General features: G+C 26.4%; 3 protein-coding genes across 4 annotated transcripts in view; 1 reads left to right on the top strand and 2 right to left on the bottom strand.

The window, feature by feature from the left end:
* LOC132920321 (voltage-dependent T-type calcium channel subunit alpha-1H) overlaps positions 1-20,871 on the top strand; it is a 236,979-nt gene that overhangs the window by 117,584 nt on the left and 98,524 nt on the right. The window lies entirely within an intron of this gene.
* Positions 3,985-6,536, bottom strand: LOC132920323 (probable cytochrome P450 6a14). The gene is made up of 4 exons (XM_060982617.1): positions 5,556-6,536; positions 5,254-5,478; positions 4,744-4,995; positions 3,985-4,633 (listed from the first exon to the last, which is right to left on the bottom strand). The coding sequence occupies exons 1-4, from the start codon at positions 6,445-6,447 to the stop codon at positions 4,467-4,469; spliced, it is 1,536 nt and encodes a 511-aa protein (XP_060838600.1). The 5' UTR covers positions 6,448-6,536; the 3' UTR covers positions 3,985-4,466.
* LOC132920324 (probable cytochrome P450 6a13) lies at positions 11,212-20,330 on the bottom strand. Its single transcript, XM_060982618.1, is given in 8 exon segments — positions 11,212-11,393; positions 11,452-11,644; positions 11,647-11,703; positions 13,465-13,653; positions 18,101-18,210; positions 18,269-18,520; positions 19,004-19,228; positions 19,306-20,330. Coding segments are annotated over 8 exon segments (2,085 nt in total). The 5' UTR covers positions 20,198-20,330; the 3' UTR covers positions 11,212-11,226.

The following is a 20,871-nucleotide window of genomic DNA, read 5'->3' as shown; positions in this document are numbered from 1 at the left end:
TATAGGCACTGTTTTTAAAAGCTATTATTATAGTGTTGGACCAATGCTACCACCCTAATTTTCCACTGTATAATTTAAATTCTGCGGGCTACACTTATCTTAATACGACTATTATTATATATTATTAAATATTATGATTATAGTATAAGTATATTTATATATTATGTGTATGTGTGTGTGTGTGTGTGTGTGTGTCACACATATTAAAATATGAATGTTTAATATTTGAACGATATCTCGGACAGTCGTCTCCAACTCGAGTGAAATAATATTTTCGATTAGCACTCTTACGTAAATAATTTCTTATGTCATAATGTTCGATTATATTATACTATTTGTGTTTCACAAATAAAAAAGTATACTTAATCTTGAGGAGTGAGTTAAATAAATAATCGACCTGTACCCAAACTGCAAGTAAGACGTAGATTGACCGGTGAGGTTAGGTTAGCCGTTTTTTTAGTCTGTGGGTACAAAGTGAATTTTACAGAAGAGATAACGAAGGTTATTTATTGGAGTAGTAAAAAATAATAATGGAAAACGACAAACTTAGAACAACATAAAAATAAAATGGAAAGTGTATAAAATTCTTAAAAGAAATAATAGAAATAAATGTTATGTTTGACAACTGAAAGTGGTTTTAAGCAGAAATGTTCAAAATTATGAAAGAGAAATATATTTAATGAAATCTGCAAATGACAAGAAAAAAATATAATATAAACGAGTCCAAGAAACACATACCTACCATCAGTTAAAGTAGTTTTAAAATATTTTTGAATCTTTGAGATGGAATACTTTTCATAAATTTATTAAAAAATAAAATTTAATATTTCTTCAATAAACAAACGATTTTGTTAAAAAATTACTATACATTTTTATAAAATTAAATTTTCAAATATAGAGTACTCTTTTGTTCATTATTACATCAACGCAATTTACGAAATTACTTTTGACTTTTTAGTAAACTTCAAGTATAATTCTATACTTTTGATAAGTTTTCAGTATAACGACCATAATATTAAGCAAAAATTAAGTTACTAATGTTTATTGTCTGTGACTTATTATATTGATATTTTGTTCAAATGATTTCTTCATTTTATCCTTTTACCTAAAAATATTATATAGATTGTTAGCTTTAATAACACTTCTTCCATTTTGTTTCTAAATGGCACGAAATATCTATATCGATTTATACAAATCACTTTTTTTTAAATGCATTGTGTATTTTTTTTGTATTTATTCCTCATTCGTAGTCTCAAGATTTTGTGCAGTTGGTCCGATTTTAATTTATTTTATTCTTTGTTCTTCATATTAATAACACTATATTTATAATATAAATGTTTTATTTATTATTATGTTGTTTCATAATAGTAGGTTGAATAAGTAGGAGGTTTACTTTTAGCAATTGAGAAACCACGTTTTTACTTTTCATGGCCAATTCGCAATATATAGTTAATTACAGTTTCATATTTGTGTACACATTTTTTCACATTTACTGGGAAATTTGCAATTTGTAGGACTTATACAATATGAAAAGGTATTATTTATAGTGTAAAAAAAGAAAAATAAGCCAACCGTGTACATTTATAAAGCGGACAAGATATTTTTTTAATAGAAATGTACAACAAGTTAGTTAAAACATTAATAATCATATAATAAAAATAATTATTTTTTTTCATTTTAATCTATTAAATTGTATATATGTTTTAACTTTCATTTATCATTCATATAGACATATAATAGTTGATAACATTTAATAAAAACAAATTAATAGGTCGTTAATGAATAATAATAACAACTTTTATAGATTATATTAGTTTTAAGTTTATGATGTATCATATTCGCGGCAATAAACAACGATTCTATACTGTAAAAATTAGTAAATTCCAATGTAAGGAAATCCGTTTATATCAATAGGTAATAGTTTATTTTCTAAGATTTAATATATAATCACTTACCAATCTAATTATAAAACAAGAAATCTTAATAATTATGTTTTATCAACTGACTAAGTAAGGATTATACTATAATAAAAATAAATAGATTATGGAAAAAAATTTTTACCGTTTAACCACTTTCAGTTAATATCATTGTCAGTCTACAAGACAAGCTAATCTCATAAATCTTAAGTTTTCAAAATTAATTATTGTTAAAAAGGATTTGTCCTACCTTAAAAAAAAAAAATTTTATTGTTATTTACACATGGGTAATAATATATTTATCAGTTCTAATTATCTTGCTGACAAATTCAGCATCTCATATCATATTTTAAATTGGTACAAAACATTGAGATTTTAAACTAAGTTTGATAGGCCATGATTCTTTGAAAGTTTATAAAGATATTTTTGTATAAGAAGATAAAATAACTTCTTCGTACCTGCAATTAAATATAGTTGGAATTGATTAAAATGTGTTCGAAAAGTAATTCTGAGCGGAAACGACTTGTCTGTATGGTATATTTCTAAGAGATATTTAATTATACGTTTAGATTGCTATTAGTAATGTATTTTTCTATTAGTAAAGCGAATGGTTGAACTCACCTTCGCCAAAAACAAATCAACTATTTTATTTAATAATATTATTATAATACTAATATATAAGATATATACTAAATATTATTAAATTATTTGTTAATATCCATGAACTATATACAGATTTAAAAAAGCTCATAGAATAAATATCACTTGAAATTTATCGAAATACCTACTTTAAGATGCCACTTAAAAGGCTTAACTTTTATTTTAATTAAAAGTAAAAAAAAAACTTATATCGAATCTCGTATTAAAATTTTAACCCTTGTAGGAGTTAAAATTAAAAATGTTCAACTATTCATAACTTTGGATAAATTATATAAGAAAAATAAAAATAAAATTGAAAAGTTAAGTAAATTTAAATAGAAGGTTATGTAGATAGTGAGATAATAGTAAGCAGTTGATACTTAAATATACTTTTCAACCAACTAATACTATAGTTCTAACGCAGTACCTCTTATACAAACTTAGTTAATAATTAGTATGAACAAATAACATATTATTTAATACAATCTATTCGTCTATATACGCCAATAACCTACAACCCGTGACCCATTTCCGACTGGTTAAGATATTCATACTGCTCCTTCAAATTAACTTATGATTTGAAAATATACACATTTTATATTTATATACAAAACATTCACATTAAAGGAAAAATAAAAGGAAATATTATAAGGTATTCGTGTAAGTATTGTTCTCAATAGCTAATAATAACGAAAAAAACAAGCGGATCTCTTACGATAGCATTCTCGTATTTTTGGGGGTCAATCATTATTAATATTCTTATTCTAACGACCATCACGCGATAACATAACACTGTAATATACGAGTATATTACATTGAAACACATTTACAATTAAAGCTCAGAATTATTTTATAGAAATATTAAAAAAAAATGACCAGTGTTTTTTTTTAATTAAAATGTCAAAATTATTTCACGTCTTAAAGATCGTACAAGTAAATAATTTTTAGTTTGTACTCGGAAAAACGAGTTTTAATTAAAAATTACATATTTTGTATGGAGTATCAAGTAGTATAAAAGTAAATATCAAATTTTTTAACTAACGGTATAGTATAGGATAACATGAAACTTTTAGATTAGGTATACTTTTAATAAGAAAGACATGATAACCGACCAAACTAGTACCAAATAAAACTTTGTACACTAAAAAAAAAACATATCAAGTAAAAACACATTTCGGTCTGACTTGTATAATGAACCATAATATAGTGATATATAATTTATCATATTCTAAGCGTGAAATGTACTATAACAATTTAATATTTTCAAGTACGAGTTAGCTATATATTGATCTGAAATATAAAAAAGTCCGTTTCTGTCATGGTTGAACTTGCGTTAACTACCATAATATATCATTTCTTCGTGTGCATCTGTAGAAAAGCACCCAAAACATTTGAATATGGAAAGAAGGAAACTGTACAAGTACGTAAGTAGAAAAAATATGACATGTAATGTATTATGACATGTTTTAAATGTTCAAAACCTAAACAATATAATATTCAAATATTTAGTATATTAAAAAAAAAACCACATACGCCTGTCGGCGTTTAAACAATAAAATTGCATATTTGTATATATCGTTTGAAATATAATTTTTATTTGGAACTTATTTTTCCAAAAAATGTTTATTTCTTTTGTTCTATATTTAAAAATTGTCTAGTGGTATCTTACTAAATAATTGAATACATTTATCAAATACTTCATTTAAAAAGTAAATTTAAGCCTATATACTTAAGTTTTATAAAATATTTAAAAAAATTATAATAGATAAATTTATAAAAATGTATAAAATTACCTATACATTATATAATTTATATTATGGAAAATAAAATACAATACATATTTCTTAGGATACAAACTATTAATTTTTTTAACTTAAATCAATAACTATGTGACATAACCCTTAATTAAAGTTATTCAATTTTTTTAAATTTTAACCAAATACCATTTTTCGGCACCAAAGTTAAAGATTTATTCGCAAACGTTAATGGATTATCGGTTTCTTCACAAGGAAACACTTCAAATTTGGTTAACAACTCGACCAACGCCAATTTCATTTCCACCTCGGCAAAACGTTTTCCTAGAAGATATCCCAAATATATAAATATTTATATTATGTAGGTATATACATTGAAAATAAAATATTTTTCAATTTTATTATTTAAACAATTATATTTTATAAATATGTACCTATACAACTTCTAGGTCCATCGCCAAACGGAAGATAAGTACCATTAGGCCGTTTAGCTTTTTCCTCGGGTGAAAATCTTTCTGGATCGTATTTTTGAGGATCCGGATAATATTTACTATCGTAATGCAGTGAATAAATTGGAATTACTAGTTTTTGACCTTTTTCGATTGTTAATGAGTCATTGGGTACACGGTATGTTTGTGAAGCCATTCTGAACAAAGCAATTAAAGGTGGATACTTACGGAGTGATTCTATAAAAATAAACATATTGTCTAAATGAATATTTAATTTATAAATTTTATCATAAAAAAAAAGTGTTATGTAATTTAATCTTTAAATTAATTATAGTTATTTTTAAACGAAATTATTGTAGAACATAAAATAAAACTACGGAGATTATCGATTAATTTAAGTTATACGGAAAATTCAAGTCATATACTGATACAAATAAAAATTAATATTTTAATTTTAATAATATTATAATCAAAAATAATAAAACAATTATTTACCTGCTATAACCATTTCCAAATAATTGAGATCCATCAAAAACTCACTGTCAATTTGTCCATCACCTTTAGATATTTTTGATTGAATTTCTTCACGCACTTTGTCTTGAATAGGTTTATGCAAAGCTAGTTCATATAAACAATAACTTAAAGACGATGATACAGTTTCAAACCCAGCAGCAAACATTACAAAAGCATTTGCTACAATTTGTTTTTCTGTAAACTTTTCTAAAACAAAATTTTAAAATTTTACACAACGATTGATATTTTTTGTTTCAATATTTTAAACGAAATAAATATCTTACCACGTTTGGGCAAATTTTCATTCAAAACTAGATCGTTTCTTGCTTGCAGTAAATAATGAACGAAATCGTTTCTGACAATTTTATTTTCTAGTCTATACGCTATCGTTTCTTTAAACGCGTCGAAAAAAAATACAGTCGCGTCGTTTGGAAAATCTTTAAATCTTACAACTTTTAAAAGTGCAGGACTGATCATCAAACACAACTCTCTGAAAAGCGTTCTAAGTGAAGGTATAAATATTGATTTTCCGTACTTACGAAATGCGGATTCATCATCGCTTATGGCGTTTAACTTGAGCCCGAAAGCACATGTGCCGATGACATCGGTCGAATACTTTCCCATAATGTCTCTTACTTCTATTTGGTTGTTGTTTTCCTTTAAATCTTTTCTGATATTTTCCATTAATATTTTACTACACTCTTTGATCTGGTCATACATTATCTTGAGTTTTGCGGATGTGAACGCAGGTGACAATTTGCTTCTTATTGTTTTCCACTGAGGATTTTCCATGAAGAACAAGTTGTCCGACAACGGATTTGCCGAGAAGTCCGAGTAAACACCACGATTGGGGAACGTCGAAAAATCTTTAATTAGCACGTGGTTGATCAGTTCTGGATCGCGGATCATCAAATACGGTGTCCTCATCTGGAACAGTCCTCCGTATTTGTGACCAGAAAACTCTTTATAGTGATTATTGTAAAAATCCAGTATATGGTCTATACCCTTAGCCACGTTCAAGAAGTTACCGAACAACGGAATCGGTTTAATGTAAGGGACGTTTAGTTTTTCCCATTTATTAAACGTCGAAATGCAAAAATAATAAATGACCGTTACCGCGACCAAAAACGACGTGGCGATATAAATCCACCATTCGGTGGTGGACGACGAAAACATGACCCAGGCGGTTTGTTATACACAATATTATTATACACAATACGACCTACACGGCGCACATACGATTTAACACTGTTTTCCTAATAGATAACAGTGAATTAGTAATATTTAGAATTACAAACCATACTGACATCGTAGTATTCGGTGGGGTTATCTGAACCACTTAGTATTTGGTCTAACCGCGTTTACGTTTATGCGACTCCACCTCTACGCGTTGCCAAATTTTCTATGCGCCTAAAGTTATAATAGGTATACATAGCGTCTATCGTCGGCTATATTTTGTCTGTGCGTTTTTGCGGACATGTTATCGGTTAATGTATTTGAAAATGTTCGCGTATTTTTAGTAGGATATAGTTGATAAATATTGGTTTTTTTTTCCATTCAAGTTCCTCAGTTATGTAATATCATTTTTTTTAATATAAATTAATATTGCACAGGTCTATTATAGTAGGTCGTACGCGGTTATAAAAACATAAAACCGGTATTGCTCAATCTTGTATTAAGCACATGTGGACATAGATTGATTAGATATATAACTGTTAAACGCCCATCGGTATTCCCTATATGAATGGAGGGGAAAGGAGGTGAATCCTGGTAATGTTGCGCGTAATGTGCGCTAGTACTCCAGTACTGTGATGTACGCTAAAACGCTCATACGTCCGAGTATCGTATCGTGTGTTTTATTGTAACTCTTAAAATTGTATTTCAAATAAATATACAATCGAATTATCGATCGTTAATATAACGTTTATTACGTACTTTAGTACTATTTTCAATGATAAAGTATATTATACTCTACAAAATTTAAAATTCAATATAATATAATATTTACAAGTTTAAACGAAAATACGATATTTTTGTTAATATTATTTATATTATAAACAACTACCAAAAACATAATATCTTACACATTTTATTATTATGTATATACATATATATACAGGATGTAACAGATAAACTTGACCAAAAAAAAAAAAAAAATTATGCTACTTAAACGTACGACAAAAATTGTTAAAATTATATGATATGTATATAATTTAAGAAATATACTCATGTCAGCAAATTCTCAAAAATCATATTTTTAAAGAAGTTATTACGTTTCAAATTAATTTAATCAAAAAATATTGATATTTTAAATTCATTCTAAAAAATAAAGTACTTGACTTAGATAAATCTTTTTACCATCAAAATTGTTCTTATAATCAGATTCACAAATTGGCAATTTTAAATTTATCCAAAAAAATGTTAATCAAATTTAAATTTTTTTTATTTTCAGTACTAAAAAATAAACATAAAAAAAATTGAATTATACATGTAGCGCTAGGGTCTCTTAATGATAAAAAAAAGTATTAATTAGAATAACAGTTGTTCCAAAAGTCAGTTCTATCTGTTACATATATAATATATAATATAAACAATAAACATAAATAATTTAAAAACAACTAAGTAATGAAAAATATTATCTATACTATGTTTATAGATTTATTCATATCAAAGTTATTATTTATTTTAATATTTGCACGCCTATTATATGTATACAGTTTAATTTAAAATATATATTATATCTTAGCACAGTATTAACTTGGTCACTCGATAAAGAATGTGTCCCAACGCAGTTCTAACTTTAAATTATTATTTTTCGCTAAAATTTAATTTTACCTGATATATAATATAGCATGTATTATCAGTGTATCAGTTTCGATAAACTTACATCAATAATAGACACTAGTTAAATATCATGACAATTCGTCTAATTTATACGATATGATGTTTTGCGCAAAATTCAAAGTTCTATTTTTCTCATAGCCGACTACAGGTACTGATCATTAAATGATGTTCTAGTTTATAATCTGTAGTGAGATCAGTATAGATTCTTATTATTTTTTATTGGTTTTACTAATTCTTTTATTTTTATCTGCAACAAGGCGTTATCACGCAATGATAATAATTAAATTCACGTACTCAATTGCATATTTTGCTCTTTTATTTCGATATTGTGTAAATATTATGCTATTTGGTTCTATATAAAAAAAATAATGAGCTGAGACTCAAATATTTCTTGTATTTTAAAATCATCAACCCCGATGTAGAAACCAAAATATTATGATGTATAGTATAATTATATTCAATAATGTTTTAGTTACAAAAAAATGCAGTTGAATTTATTTATTTTATGCTACTTAAGGTTTTCTGCTTTCCTTTACATATTAACAAATAAAAAAAAATTCAATTTCAATAATTTCAAAAATATCACATTTACGATTTATGCATTTTTGTTTATAATATGTAGATTTATTTAAATTTTATTTTTTCTACCGATTGATCATTATTAGTATTTATTTAATATCAAACTTTTGCTTTTTTTAAAACTATTGCTATACCCTCGACCTAATAATTATGACTTGATATACGAATAATAATTACAAGTCGATATTATACTCAATGTTACATATTTTGGGTTTAATTATTTTATGCATTATTTTGTTAATAATTATTATGAGAAGGACATTGACTTTTTTTTAATGTAGGTATTTTAAAACATATCGTTATTTTTTTTAAACATTTTTTATCTTTAACATACTTGTTCAACTTCTTCATTGGAATCTTGGCTTACAAATCCACCTGTATTGATTCAATGTTAAATCATTTGTATATTTTATTAAATTTCTAATGAATGAATATGGAAATTAATTTATGTACAATAATTTGTCGAACAACAAAAACAATAAATAAATAACTAATATAAACTAGTAGATCACGAAACAGATAATATGTAAATTACTACAGAAGATAAATAAATGAATATTAACAAATATTTATTGGCAGTTCTTCTTCTTGTCTTAAATCTCGTAAAATTTTATTACCTATACTAGATACAGAGATAAAAAATAATGTAGGTATATAAAAATAAAAACATTTTGCATTTCATTTGAATAGTTTACAATTATTCGACTATGATTATACAATAAACTATATAAACGGAGGTCATATAATATTAAGGTAACGATTGTTATCATGATTTAATGCAATTCCCAATCATGTAAATGATTTCTTTGAAATAAGCCGCTAATTGTAATCAATGCTTTTTTCTAAGTTATTTTTTTTTTTTTTTTATCAAATATCAGTTTGCTCTACTATTTATAAAAATGTGTTTGCTTCGTAATAAATATTTTTTTTTTCAGTTATTACTTTTAAACTTTTAAACTTTAAAATAATTCCAAAATCTTATTATTTTGTTTTAAACCAACTTATCAAACTAATTATTCTTTTAAAAGGGCACCAATCTATTTTTCTCTGTTATAAATTGTAATATCTATATATACGTAAGAAAAAATACAAAACAAAAAATGTTATCATAAATAGGAAACTTGGCCTTAACTGTAATCTAATAAATGTGCATTTTAAAATAGATTGATTGCCTGGATTTTTTTATAATCCACATGAAATACAGATATTTTAAATTTAAAAACAAATTGTTTAATCAGTCTAGCACACTTACGGTATTCTTATACTACTATAATGGTGTTAATTTGAATCAATGTACAACATGTATGATAATTATTTAAAGGCAACTAAAAAGGCATCAAATTTAACTAGAAAATTCATAAACAATCAACTCAATTTTCTTTATTAAAATAAATTATATTCTAGAAGGGAAAAATATTTTTTAGAAACATTTTATGAAATTAAAAATTAATTGATGCAATTTACGCTTGATACTTATTAACATCAATATAAAATATTGATAAGTTCACAAGTATTATTCGTACATTTTGTATCTAATAAATCAATACTTAAATACAGATAATAAGATTGTGCTAATTATTCGTTGAAATAAAAGGTTAGGTTAAAGTTAAATCGATGTATAAATTATTGTTATTTTATTTAAATAAGGTTCCTAATGTATAACATCAAAGTTCGGATAAGTTGAGAGTTCAATTTATTAATATAATAAATTAAAGATACATTTTTATATATTTGTATGATTTTGGATAGTGACAAAATAAGAATATCAGATCAAGTATTTATAAATATATTTATCTAAAAAAAAATTTTCTTTTATCTTTTCTCGTCATGCTCAAACTTATAAATTAATGGATTATTTCTTACATCTCACAATCAACCGGTCCACTCGGATTTTCATGTACATTTGAACATTATTCATTTATATGACTTACGTATCAATCATAATTCATAATAGTTGTACTATTAATAATAATCATACCACTTATTACATTCTACATACTACATATATAAGATGAATGTAATAAGTAGTAGGTAAGTACTTATTACATTCTACATATCTACATAAGATGAATGTATAAAAAATACTTATTACATAGGTACCTAATATATTATATTAACATATATATTATATATATAAATATAATAGTATACCTAAGTACAGTTAGATGTTGACAAATGTTGACCCATAATTCGTCAAAAGATCACATATAAGTTATATATATATTATATATGATCTATAACCAAACTGTTCAAAGTTTGAAATATATTGAAAAACACTTAGTTTTACCGAAGAATTATTCGCTAATTTAACACATACAAATAAAAAATATTGTAAAACTGATGCATCCATTGCTCCGTTCAGAATCTTAAATATTTTGAATATTTAAAATATTTATAATATATATGTTATAGTAGTGTCACAGTACAAGTATTATGGAATGGTGTTTAAAACTATCCAGAAAAAAATTTTTAAAAAAATCATAATAATTTTATTCAGTTCACCAAAATTTAAAATTTAAATATCAGCTTTAGTTAATTAATTTTTTTTAATTTTAGCCAAATCCCGTTTTTGGGGACCAATATAAAAATATTATTAGAATATTTTAGAGGAATTTCTGTTTTTTTACTTGGAAATACTTCAAATTTAGTCAAAATTTCAACAACTGCTAATTTCATTTCCATCTCTGCAAAACGTTTTCCTGAAAAATTAAAAATTATTTAAGTTTATCGCATTTAAACTATTCATTCAAAATATACCTATACACATTCGAGGCCCATCACCAAATGGAAGGTAAATACCGGTTGGCCGTTTAGCTTTCTCTTCTGCCGAAAATCTTTCAGGAATAAACTTTTTAGGGTCCGTATAATACTTACTATCGTAATGCAATGCATAAACAGGAATTATTATTTTTTGACCAATTTCAATTATTAATGAATCGTTGGGCACTTGATATGATTGTGTTGCTTTTCTAAATAAAGCAATAACTGAAGGATACATTCGTAATGTTTCTGAAAAATGTAATGATTAAATATTATATTAATACTATTTAATATTAAATAATACGTATTATTGTGATTATTTCATAATTTAAGAAACAAATTGAAAAGTTTTATAATATTTAAAAAGAATTATTAATATAGTTCAATTATCGACCAATGTTTTTTTTTTATTTCCGTTAATGCAATAATATGTGCAAAAATACATATATATAATTTTGATTATCAATTTCCAGATAGTAATAAACGTGACTATTTGTTTTAATTAAATAAAAATAATACAAATAATGAAAAATTTATATAAATTTATTAAAATCATTACTATTTCATAATAAATTCGATTTGTTTATGTAATTGTATAAATGTATTATAATAATAAATTACCTGCTATTACCATATCCAAATAATGAAGATCCGTCAAAAACGCGTTGTTAATTTTTCCGTCATTTTCGGAAAGTTTCAGTTGAATCTCTTGGCGTACTCTGTCTTGAATAGATTTATTTAACGATAATTCATGTAAACAATAACATAAAGTAGATGAAACTGTATCGAACCCAGCGATTAACATACCAAAAGCATTTGCAATAATTTGTACTTCAGTAAATTTTTCTAAAAATTGTATACATCAGTTACTATTTTTATTTATAATATTTTAAACGTATGTCGGGTGACACTAATGGGTCCCTTCTTAAGAGAACGTCGTACCCGCAGGTGTTGTCTCCGTCTTACACACTTGCGACACAGCAAATTTTCGTTCATCAGTTTCAATAGTGTGCTGTTTTAGTCTTGATATTAGAGTAAATCGACTTATTATAAAATTTAAAAATAAAATTATTATCCAGGTCTCCGCGTAACTTTTTATTGATATTATTATTTGTTGGGTAAGTTATAACCTTTTTTTTAAACTGTACGCTTTGAAATGGTCTTAACTTACTTAAATAAAAATAATAATATCAATAAAACCCTATGTTGGGCCCTAGATAATAATCTTACCTTTAGATTGTATAATAGGTCAATTCATTCTATTATAAAAACTAACGGCATACTATTGAAACCGGTGAACGAAAAGTTACTATGTCGTACGTGTGTAAGACGGGGACTACACATGCGGCTATGACGTATTCTTATTCAGCGATTATCGTCATTCAATATTACCTTTTAAGCAAAATCAAAATTATTTATTGTTGGTATTATGAGTAAAAAAAATTTATATTTTAATTGTAAAAATATCTCACCGTTATTCGGTAAATTTTCGTTCAAAACTAAATCGTTTCTTGCTTTCATTAAGACTTGAACGAAATCATTTCTGATTATTTTGTTTTCTTCTCTATGGGTTATAGTATCTTTTAACGCTGTGTGAAAAAAGTCAGTTACTTCCGTTGGAAAATCCTTCAATCTTACAAGTTTAAAAAGCGTAGGTGTGATCATCAAACACATCTGTCCAAAAAGCGTCTTTAGTGAAGGTGAAAATATCGATTTTCCGTACTTGCGAAATGCGGATTCGTCATCGCTTATGTCGTTTAAATTGAACCCGAAAAGGCAAGTGCCGATGACATCGGTCGAATACTTACTTATCATGTCTCTTATTTCTATTTCGTTGTTGTCCTCCGCTAAATATTTATCGATATTTTCCATCAATATTTTACTACACTCTTCGATCTGACCATACATTGATTTAAGTTTTCCCGGCGTGAACGCTTGGGTCAGTTTGTGTCGCATTATTTTCCATTGCGGATTTCTCATGAATAACAAGTTGTTCGACAACGGATTTACTTTGAAATCCGAATAGGCACCACGATCGGTGAAGTACGAGAAGTCTTTTATTAACACGTCGTTGATCAGCTGTGGATCGCGAATCATTAAATAAGGCGTCCGCATCTGGTACAGCCCTCCGTATCTGTGACCGGTGAACTCGTAATAGATTTTATTGTAAAATTCCAACGCATGGTCTTTGCACAAAACCTGATTCAAAATGTTACCAAACAACGGAATTGGTTTACTGTAAGGAACGTTTAGTTTTTCCCATTTCTTAAACGTCGAAACACAAAAATAATATGCGATCGACACTGCGATGACTAAACACAGCGTGGCAATACATGTCCACCAATCGGCGATGGACGATGGATACATGATCTGAGCCGTACAACATACAATATATCTATTGTACGATGTATCCCGTCAGACATACAAGTTAACACTGCTTTCCTTGCAGACCACTGACAATTATTATAAAAAGAATAATTATTTATCACCAGTTAATCAATTTATTAAACACTGTTTAATTAATTCTTAAAAAAGTAATATCTTTTTTTTTCTTTTTTTTTTTTGTGAGGTTATCTGAATTAAATAAGATTTGAAGCATTTACTTTAATACGTTTCATAATATTGCACCTAGTGCTATCAAATTCTTACCAATTCTAAGAAATAATTTAAAGTGCATTGTTTCGCAATAATTACGTATCCTTGGACTTCCCGATTCGATTCATTATGTGCAAAAAGTTTAATTGAAATCAAATTTATATGTAAATATTACCGGCATTACCGTATAGTGACGTATTTGACCTTATATGCATATAATGATTAGACATTTTCATGTAACAGTATAATTACACAATTGCACACATGGAAACAATAACTCTCAAAAGACACAATAAAGAGGCTATTGCCAAATCACGGACTTTAGATCCTAGAGAAGAGAAACGCGGACGTAGCATATTATAAGGAAGCCCCCAGCACAGCATATTCAGATGTACCAGAGCCGGTAATTCCACAGCACCTTTACGCATCGCGCTTTTACTTACACTTGTTAAACTTGAGTTAAATTAAATAAACGAACTTATTTTAAATTATAATTTATTTCAACAGTCATTTCGAATCCGCGACTTGAAGAAACGGTAAATAGGAACACTGCGGTATCTGGGCTAGTTATACAATTTTAGACGCTGGGTGACGATTGTCAAAGTCCTTCGATGAGTATTGTTGGACAATCGAAACACAGTATACTATTCGATATTCTATATTCCGTTTCAAAATATGTAGACTAAGTTTAAGAAATATAAGCAGTAGGCATTTTCAAATGTATTAGATTTTTTTTGATTTTTTTGTAAATATTAACAATTTTAATTTTGATCAAAAAGCTTGAAAAGTTAATGAAAATTTAGTACAAATCCCCATATAAATAATTAATTTCTCAGTTAAAAAATTTAAAAAAATTGTAGTTTTAATATAATTTTATGAGCATTTAAAGATAGAATTTTAACAAAACAAAAATTAGCAAACCCGTTTGTAAAATGTTTGTTCTTATACCTAAGAAATGAAAATTTAATACAAGGTTCATTATAAGTTTTTTTAAATAAAAAAAACAATTTATCGAAAAGCCAAATTAATTTTTTATGAGCATTTCAAGATCAAATTTTTACTGCATTCAATATTCACAATACTTAAAATGAATATTAATACTCTAACGGTTTTTAAAATGTTGTTGTCCTTTAAAACATAAAAATAAACAACAAATGTTTATATTACTATTTTAATCATACAATAAAATTTTCAATCTTTTTAAATTTTATATAATATATAACAGTCAAAAATTATTCACAGAGTTAAATTTTTTGAAAATTTAATACGAAATCCAGAAAAATGTATTCTTATAGCTGCACAAAAATATTAACAATATATGGGTACGATTTTTTTATATACGTTCGAAGTTGGAATTTAGACAAAATTTGTCGAAAAATGAATAATTACAAAATATTTTGTAGTTAGAAATTCAGTAGAACTTTTCTTTTTGTATCCTATTTTAGAAAAATTAATAGTAAATTCTTCATATGTAGTTCATATTAAAACCATAAAATTCAAATAAATAATATGTAATAGACAATTATTTTTTTATACATTTTAAATTAAAATTTAGACGAAATTATTTATTTAAAAATAAATAATTATTTTAATTATTTTTTTATAGTTTAAAAAGATTACTTGTGGAAGCCTAAAACTTGTGTAATTATGAATTTATTTTCAAAATTTTTAGTTTCATGCTTTTCTAAAACTATATAACATTTTAATTGTTTTCACCCTTATATGTTAATAATAAAATCACTTTTGATTTTCAAATGGTAACCTATATTTATAATTTCAGAAAATAGTAGGGCTATTTTTTTTTATAAATTTTAACGTTAAAATAATAATTTTTTATGTGTAACCGTTAGTGAGTTACAACTGCATAAAGTTGGGTGGTTTTGAAGTTTTACGGTGTTTGTCCTGCAGGTTATTACGGATGTAAGGCGTTGGCCACTATAGGTGCAAAGTTCATCACTGCGTCGGTAGCCGATAACGAGTTTATTATATTATATGAGATATGAAACAAGAAGTATTATAAAAACCGATAACTGCCCACCTTTGAAAACCTATATCTCGCTAAAAAATTAACGAAATATAATAATTAAAAAAAAAAAAATTAAAATAGTCATACTCGACGAAATAATGAGTGTTTAATGATAAAAGAACCATCCTGTATAATAAATGCAATATTTTCAGAAATAGTTACTGTACTCGTATACCTACTGTAATACTAAAATAAAAATAAAATACTTTAATTGCTATAAATATATATATATGAAAAAAAAAACATAATGTGATGAAATAAACTTGGTGATATAGGCCGATAGACCAACCGTCTCCGCTCAATATAGTTTTTCGTATAAAATGATATCGTATCATTATTCGTTAGTTATATTCAGATACAACAAACCTATAATAGTGACTCACCTGACACTTAATATACAGCAGAGCGGTACTAGCTTGCCTACCTATTTATTATTACGAAAACCAATTATTTTGTTTAATTTTGTATGAACTATTTTATTTTTTCTAATGGGCACTCTAATAAAATGTTATTATATTATAGTATTATGATTAATGTTAAAAATAATAAATTATACATTATTTTTAGGTTAGAAATATTAGACATTTTATGTTCTAATAGTTCAAACTTAGAAGAAATAAGATATTTAAACAATGAATAACTATTGCAGTTATATTAATGTAGTTAAAAATATTGCTCGTGGTTACTTTTGATGGGAGATGGTAAACTGCGACAAAATTACACCTTTTCTAAAACTGCGACAAAAAAAAAATAACATTATACAATCTGCGACAAAACTGATAAGATACATTATACAAACTGCGACAATTTATTTTATACATATATACCTAATATATTATATAGATTCTATGTACATAACCGATACGATAACACATATACGTTAATAATTGAATTATATATATATATATATATATTTATATTATATTATATAATATGTTATGATATAGTTATAGATTATGTACAAAAAATGATTTTTCTTGTAGAGTAAAATTTTCGTTGTTTAAAACCAATTTGGCTCTGCATGTTTTCTTTGAGCAAATCCATATTGAATAACTTCTTATTTTGGTATTATATTAAAATTTAAATTTAAAATTGTTTAGCACCAATAATTTTTTGCCGTTTTAGCTAAACATTTTTGTAAGAGTTCCATTTTAAATACAATTTTACACGACACAGCACGTACTTACCTAACTTGTGATACTCTTGTACTTGTGAAGGAGCCGATATTTAGTATATTGCGTCAAAACTTAAAAATTAATCTGGATTTTTCTTACAAATTTGTCTCCAACATAACATATTAATTAAATGATATATTTACATAATAACAGGTATATATGATCCATGTATATACCTATATATGTTATTGTATCGGTATGCACATATTATCTATATATATAAAGTATAAAGTATAAATTATCGCAGTTTACATATCAACTTTTAGAAAAGGTTCAACTTTGTCGCAGCTTATATACAGCCCATTTGCTGTGAATTATTTAATTTTATTCAAACAATGTAATATTCCTAAGCAGTGTCTTCGGAAAAAATAAATTTAACCTAATGTATTTTAATTAAAATTAAAATAAATTATTTATGCCCCCCCCCCCAAAAAAAAAAACCCCCATAGAATATACTAAGTAATATAGCCGGTTTTCTTTTCGTTATCTTAAATATATTTTTTGTACGCAATTGTTTATCATTGAATTCAAGTTAAATACATATATTATAATGATCTACTCTCCAATGACGAGATAAGCTCAACCTTCAACATCGACTATACATCAGAGAAGTAACTAATCTTCCTTGTTTTATATTTTGAAATAGAGACCTTTAATTTAATATGAAACTTTAAGTCTCGAAATGATATTCAAAATATTTAGAAACAAAAAATAAAAAAATCCATTCAACTTTCTTTGTTTAAAAGTTAAATTAAAACGTCAGTTTTTTTATTTCATATAATATTATCTTTGGTTAATTAATTTTTTTAAATGTTAGCCAAATTCCATCATTTGGCATCAATGTTATAACTTTATTAGAATATCTTAGTGGAGTTTTTGTTTTTTCACATGGGAATACTTCAAATTTTGTTAAAATTTCGACAAAAGCCAATTTCATTTCCATCTCAGCAAAACGTTTTCCTAGAAATTTTAAATTATTAACAATTATTGTATTTTAATTTTTCAATAAAAAATATACCTATACACATTCGAGGTCCATCGCCAAATGGATAATAAATACCACTTGGACGTTTAGCTTTTTCTTCCGGCGAAAATCTTTCAGGAATAAACTTTTCAGGGTCCGTATAATACTTACTATCGTAATGCAATGCATAAACAGGAATTATTATTTTTTGACCCTTTTCAATTTTTAATGAATCATTGGGTATTTGATATGTTTGTGATGCTTTTCTGAACAAAGCGACCAGTGCGGGATACTTACGGAGTGTTTCTAAAAAATATAATTATTATATTGCATATGTTATTTTGATATTATTTGATTTATTTTAGTTTATTATCAAATTGATATACGAATAAACGAATACAGTTTGTTATTAAAAAAAAAATATATTAAAAACATACTTTGGTTATCTATCTAAAATATTTAAATTATAAAAAATAATAAATATAATATAAATAGGTTTAATTAAATATATATAAAATATATCAAAATTGGATTGGATAAATTTAATTATTTGTTAAAAAATACCATTCGTAAATATTTATTTTATTAATTCAAAATAATAGGGATAATGAACGTGAGCTGAGGAGGAAAATAATATTTCTCAACAATAAATAATAAAGTGAATAATAAGTAAATAAAATAATTGCAACCTAAATGTAGAGTTAAATAAAAAAAAATGTCATTGCATAAATAATAATAATTTATTAATATTATGAAATATTACCCACAATAATAATAACAACAAATTACCTGCTATAACCATATCCAAGTAATTAAGTTCCATCAAAAACGCGTGGTCAATTTGTCTGTCATTTTGAGACAGTTTTAGTTGAATCTCTTGACGTACTCTGTCTTGAATAGATTTATTTAACGATAATTCATGTAAACAAAAACTTACAGCAGTGGATACAGTTTCAAACCCAGCAGCAAACATTACAAAAGCATTTGCTACGATTTGTGATTCCGTAAATTTTTCTAAAACAATATTTTAAAATTTTACACAACGATTGATATTTTTTGAATCAATATTTTAAACAAAATAAATACCTTACCATGTTTGGGCAAATTTTCATTCAAAACTAAATCGTTTCTTGCTTGCAGTAAATAATGAACGAAATCGTTTCTGACAATTTTATTTTCTAGTCTATACGCTATCGTTTCTTTAAACGCTTTGTGGAAAAAATCAGTGGCGTCCGTCGGAAAGTCTTTCACTCTTATGACCTTCAAAAGTGCAGGGCTGATCAACAAACACAATTCTCTGAACAGTGCTCTAAGCGATGGTGTAAATATCGATTTTCCGTATTTGCGAAATTCGGATTCATCATCGTTTATGGCGTTTAACTTGAGCCCGAAAGCACAAGTACCGATAACGTCGGTCGAATACTTTCCCATAATGTCTCTTATTTCTATTTGGTCGTTGTTTTCCTTTAATTCTTTATCGATATTTTCCATTAATATTTGACTACACTCTTTGATCTGATCATACATTATCTTGAGTTTTCCCGATGTGAACGCAGGTGACAATTTGTTTCTTATTGTTTTCCACTGAGGGTTTTCCATGAAGAACAAGTTGTTCGACAACGGATTTACCGAAAAGTCCGAGTAAAGACCGCGGTCGGGGAATGAGGAGAATCCTTTTATTAGCACGTCGTTAATTATTTCTGGATCACGAATCATTAAGTAGGGCGTCCTCATCTGGAACAGTCCTCCGTACCTGTGACCGGCTAATTCGTAATAGATTTTATTGTACAACTCCAGCGGATGGTATTTGCCCACAGCTACATTCAAAAAGTTTCCAAACAACGGTGTAATTGGCCTTATGTACGGCACATTGAGCTTCTCCCATTTCTTAAAGGTCGAAACGCTGAAGTAGTAGGCGACGGTAACAGTTATTGTACATAGCGCAATGACATTTGTCCACCAGTTGGCGGTGAACGAATACATAGTCCCACACTGTTTGCGCGAAGTACGATAGACAGTGTGCACACACGAATCAACACTGCATTCCTGTAAAGTAGTTACTATAATGTAGGTAGTACGATCTCGGATTTACAGCGGCAACAGAGAAACGATACTGTTGGCCGTCCACAGTATATTGTTATTATGTCTAAAATATCTATAGGGTATGGAGGGGATTTCTCGTTTCTCCTAAGATAATGTACAATAGTCTTCCTAATGACCACAGTAGTCCAGTTCATGTTATATTATTTTACATTTAAACGTTGCATAGTTTAATGGCATACGTTTTACCTATAGTTGTTTATTATTATATAATCCCCAAGTAATATTGCTTATCGTAAATGTTATTGAAAATTAAGGTCATATTATATTTAACTTTAATTTCGATAATACCTATTTTTAAATTATATTAGCATTTTAAACCGGTTTACGTTGTTATAACTGTTATGGTATTCCGAAAAAAAAAACCTGTGTGCCAATTGTATTCAAATTACTATGTAATCTTTAATACATTTATTTAACCAAATATATTTTGCGTATAGTTGTGTATCACATCTGTGTCTATTAATAAAACTTGTAAAATAAAATGAACATTTTTTTTTTTTTGTTTAATAACATTTCTGTAAAAAGTGTTCTAGTCAATAAAATGTGTATAGTAT

This window comes from Rhopalosiphum padi, chromosome 2 (genome assembly GCF_020882245.1).
Source record: "Rhopalosiphum padi isolate XX-2018 chromosome 2, ASM2088224v1, whole genome shotgun sequence".
Lineage (NCBI taxonomy): Eukaryota > Metazoa > Arthropoda > Insecta > Hemiptera > Aphididae > Rhopalosiphum > Rhopalosiphum padi.
This window is presented reverse-complemented; position numbering and strand designations above follow the sequence as displayed.

What these genes read in the sequence shown, in the direction of transcription:
- LOC132920323 (XM_060982617.1), bottom strand. Translation starts at nt 6,447, where the DNA reads ATGTTTTCGTCGTCCACCACCGAATGGTGGATTTATATCGCCACGTCG. An exon ending in TGAAAATTTGCCCAAACGTG is followed by an intron (nt 5,479 to 5,555) that starts GTAAGATATTTA and finishes ATTTTGTTTTAG; the next exon opens with AAAAGTTTACAGAAAAACAA. An exon ending in TTTGGAAATGGTTATAGCAG is followed by an intron (nt 4,996 to 5,253) that starts GTAAATAATTGT and finishes TTATTTTTATAG; the next exon opens with AATCACTCCGTAAGTATCCA.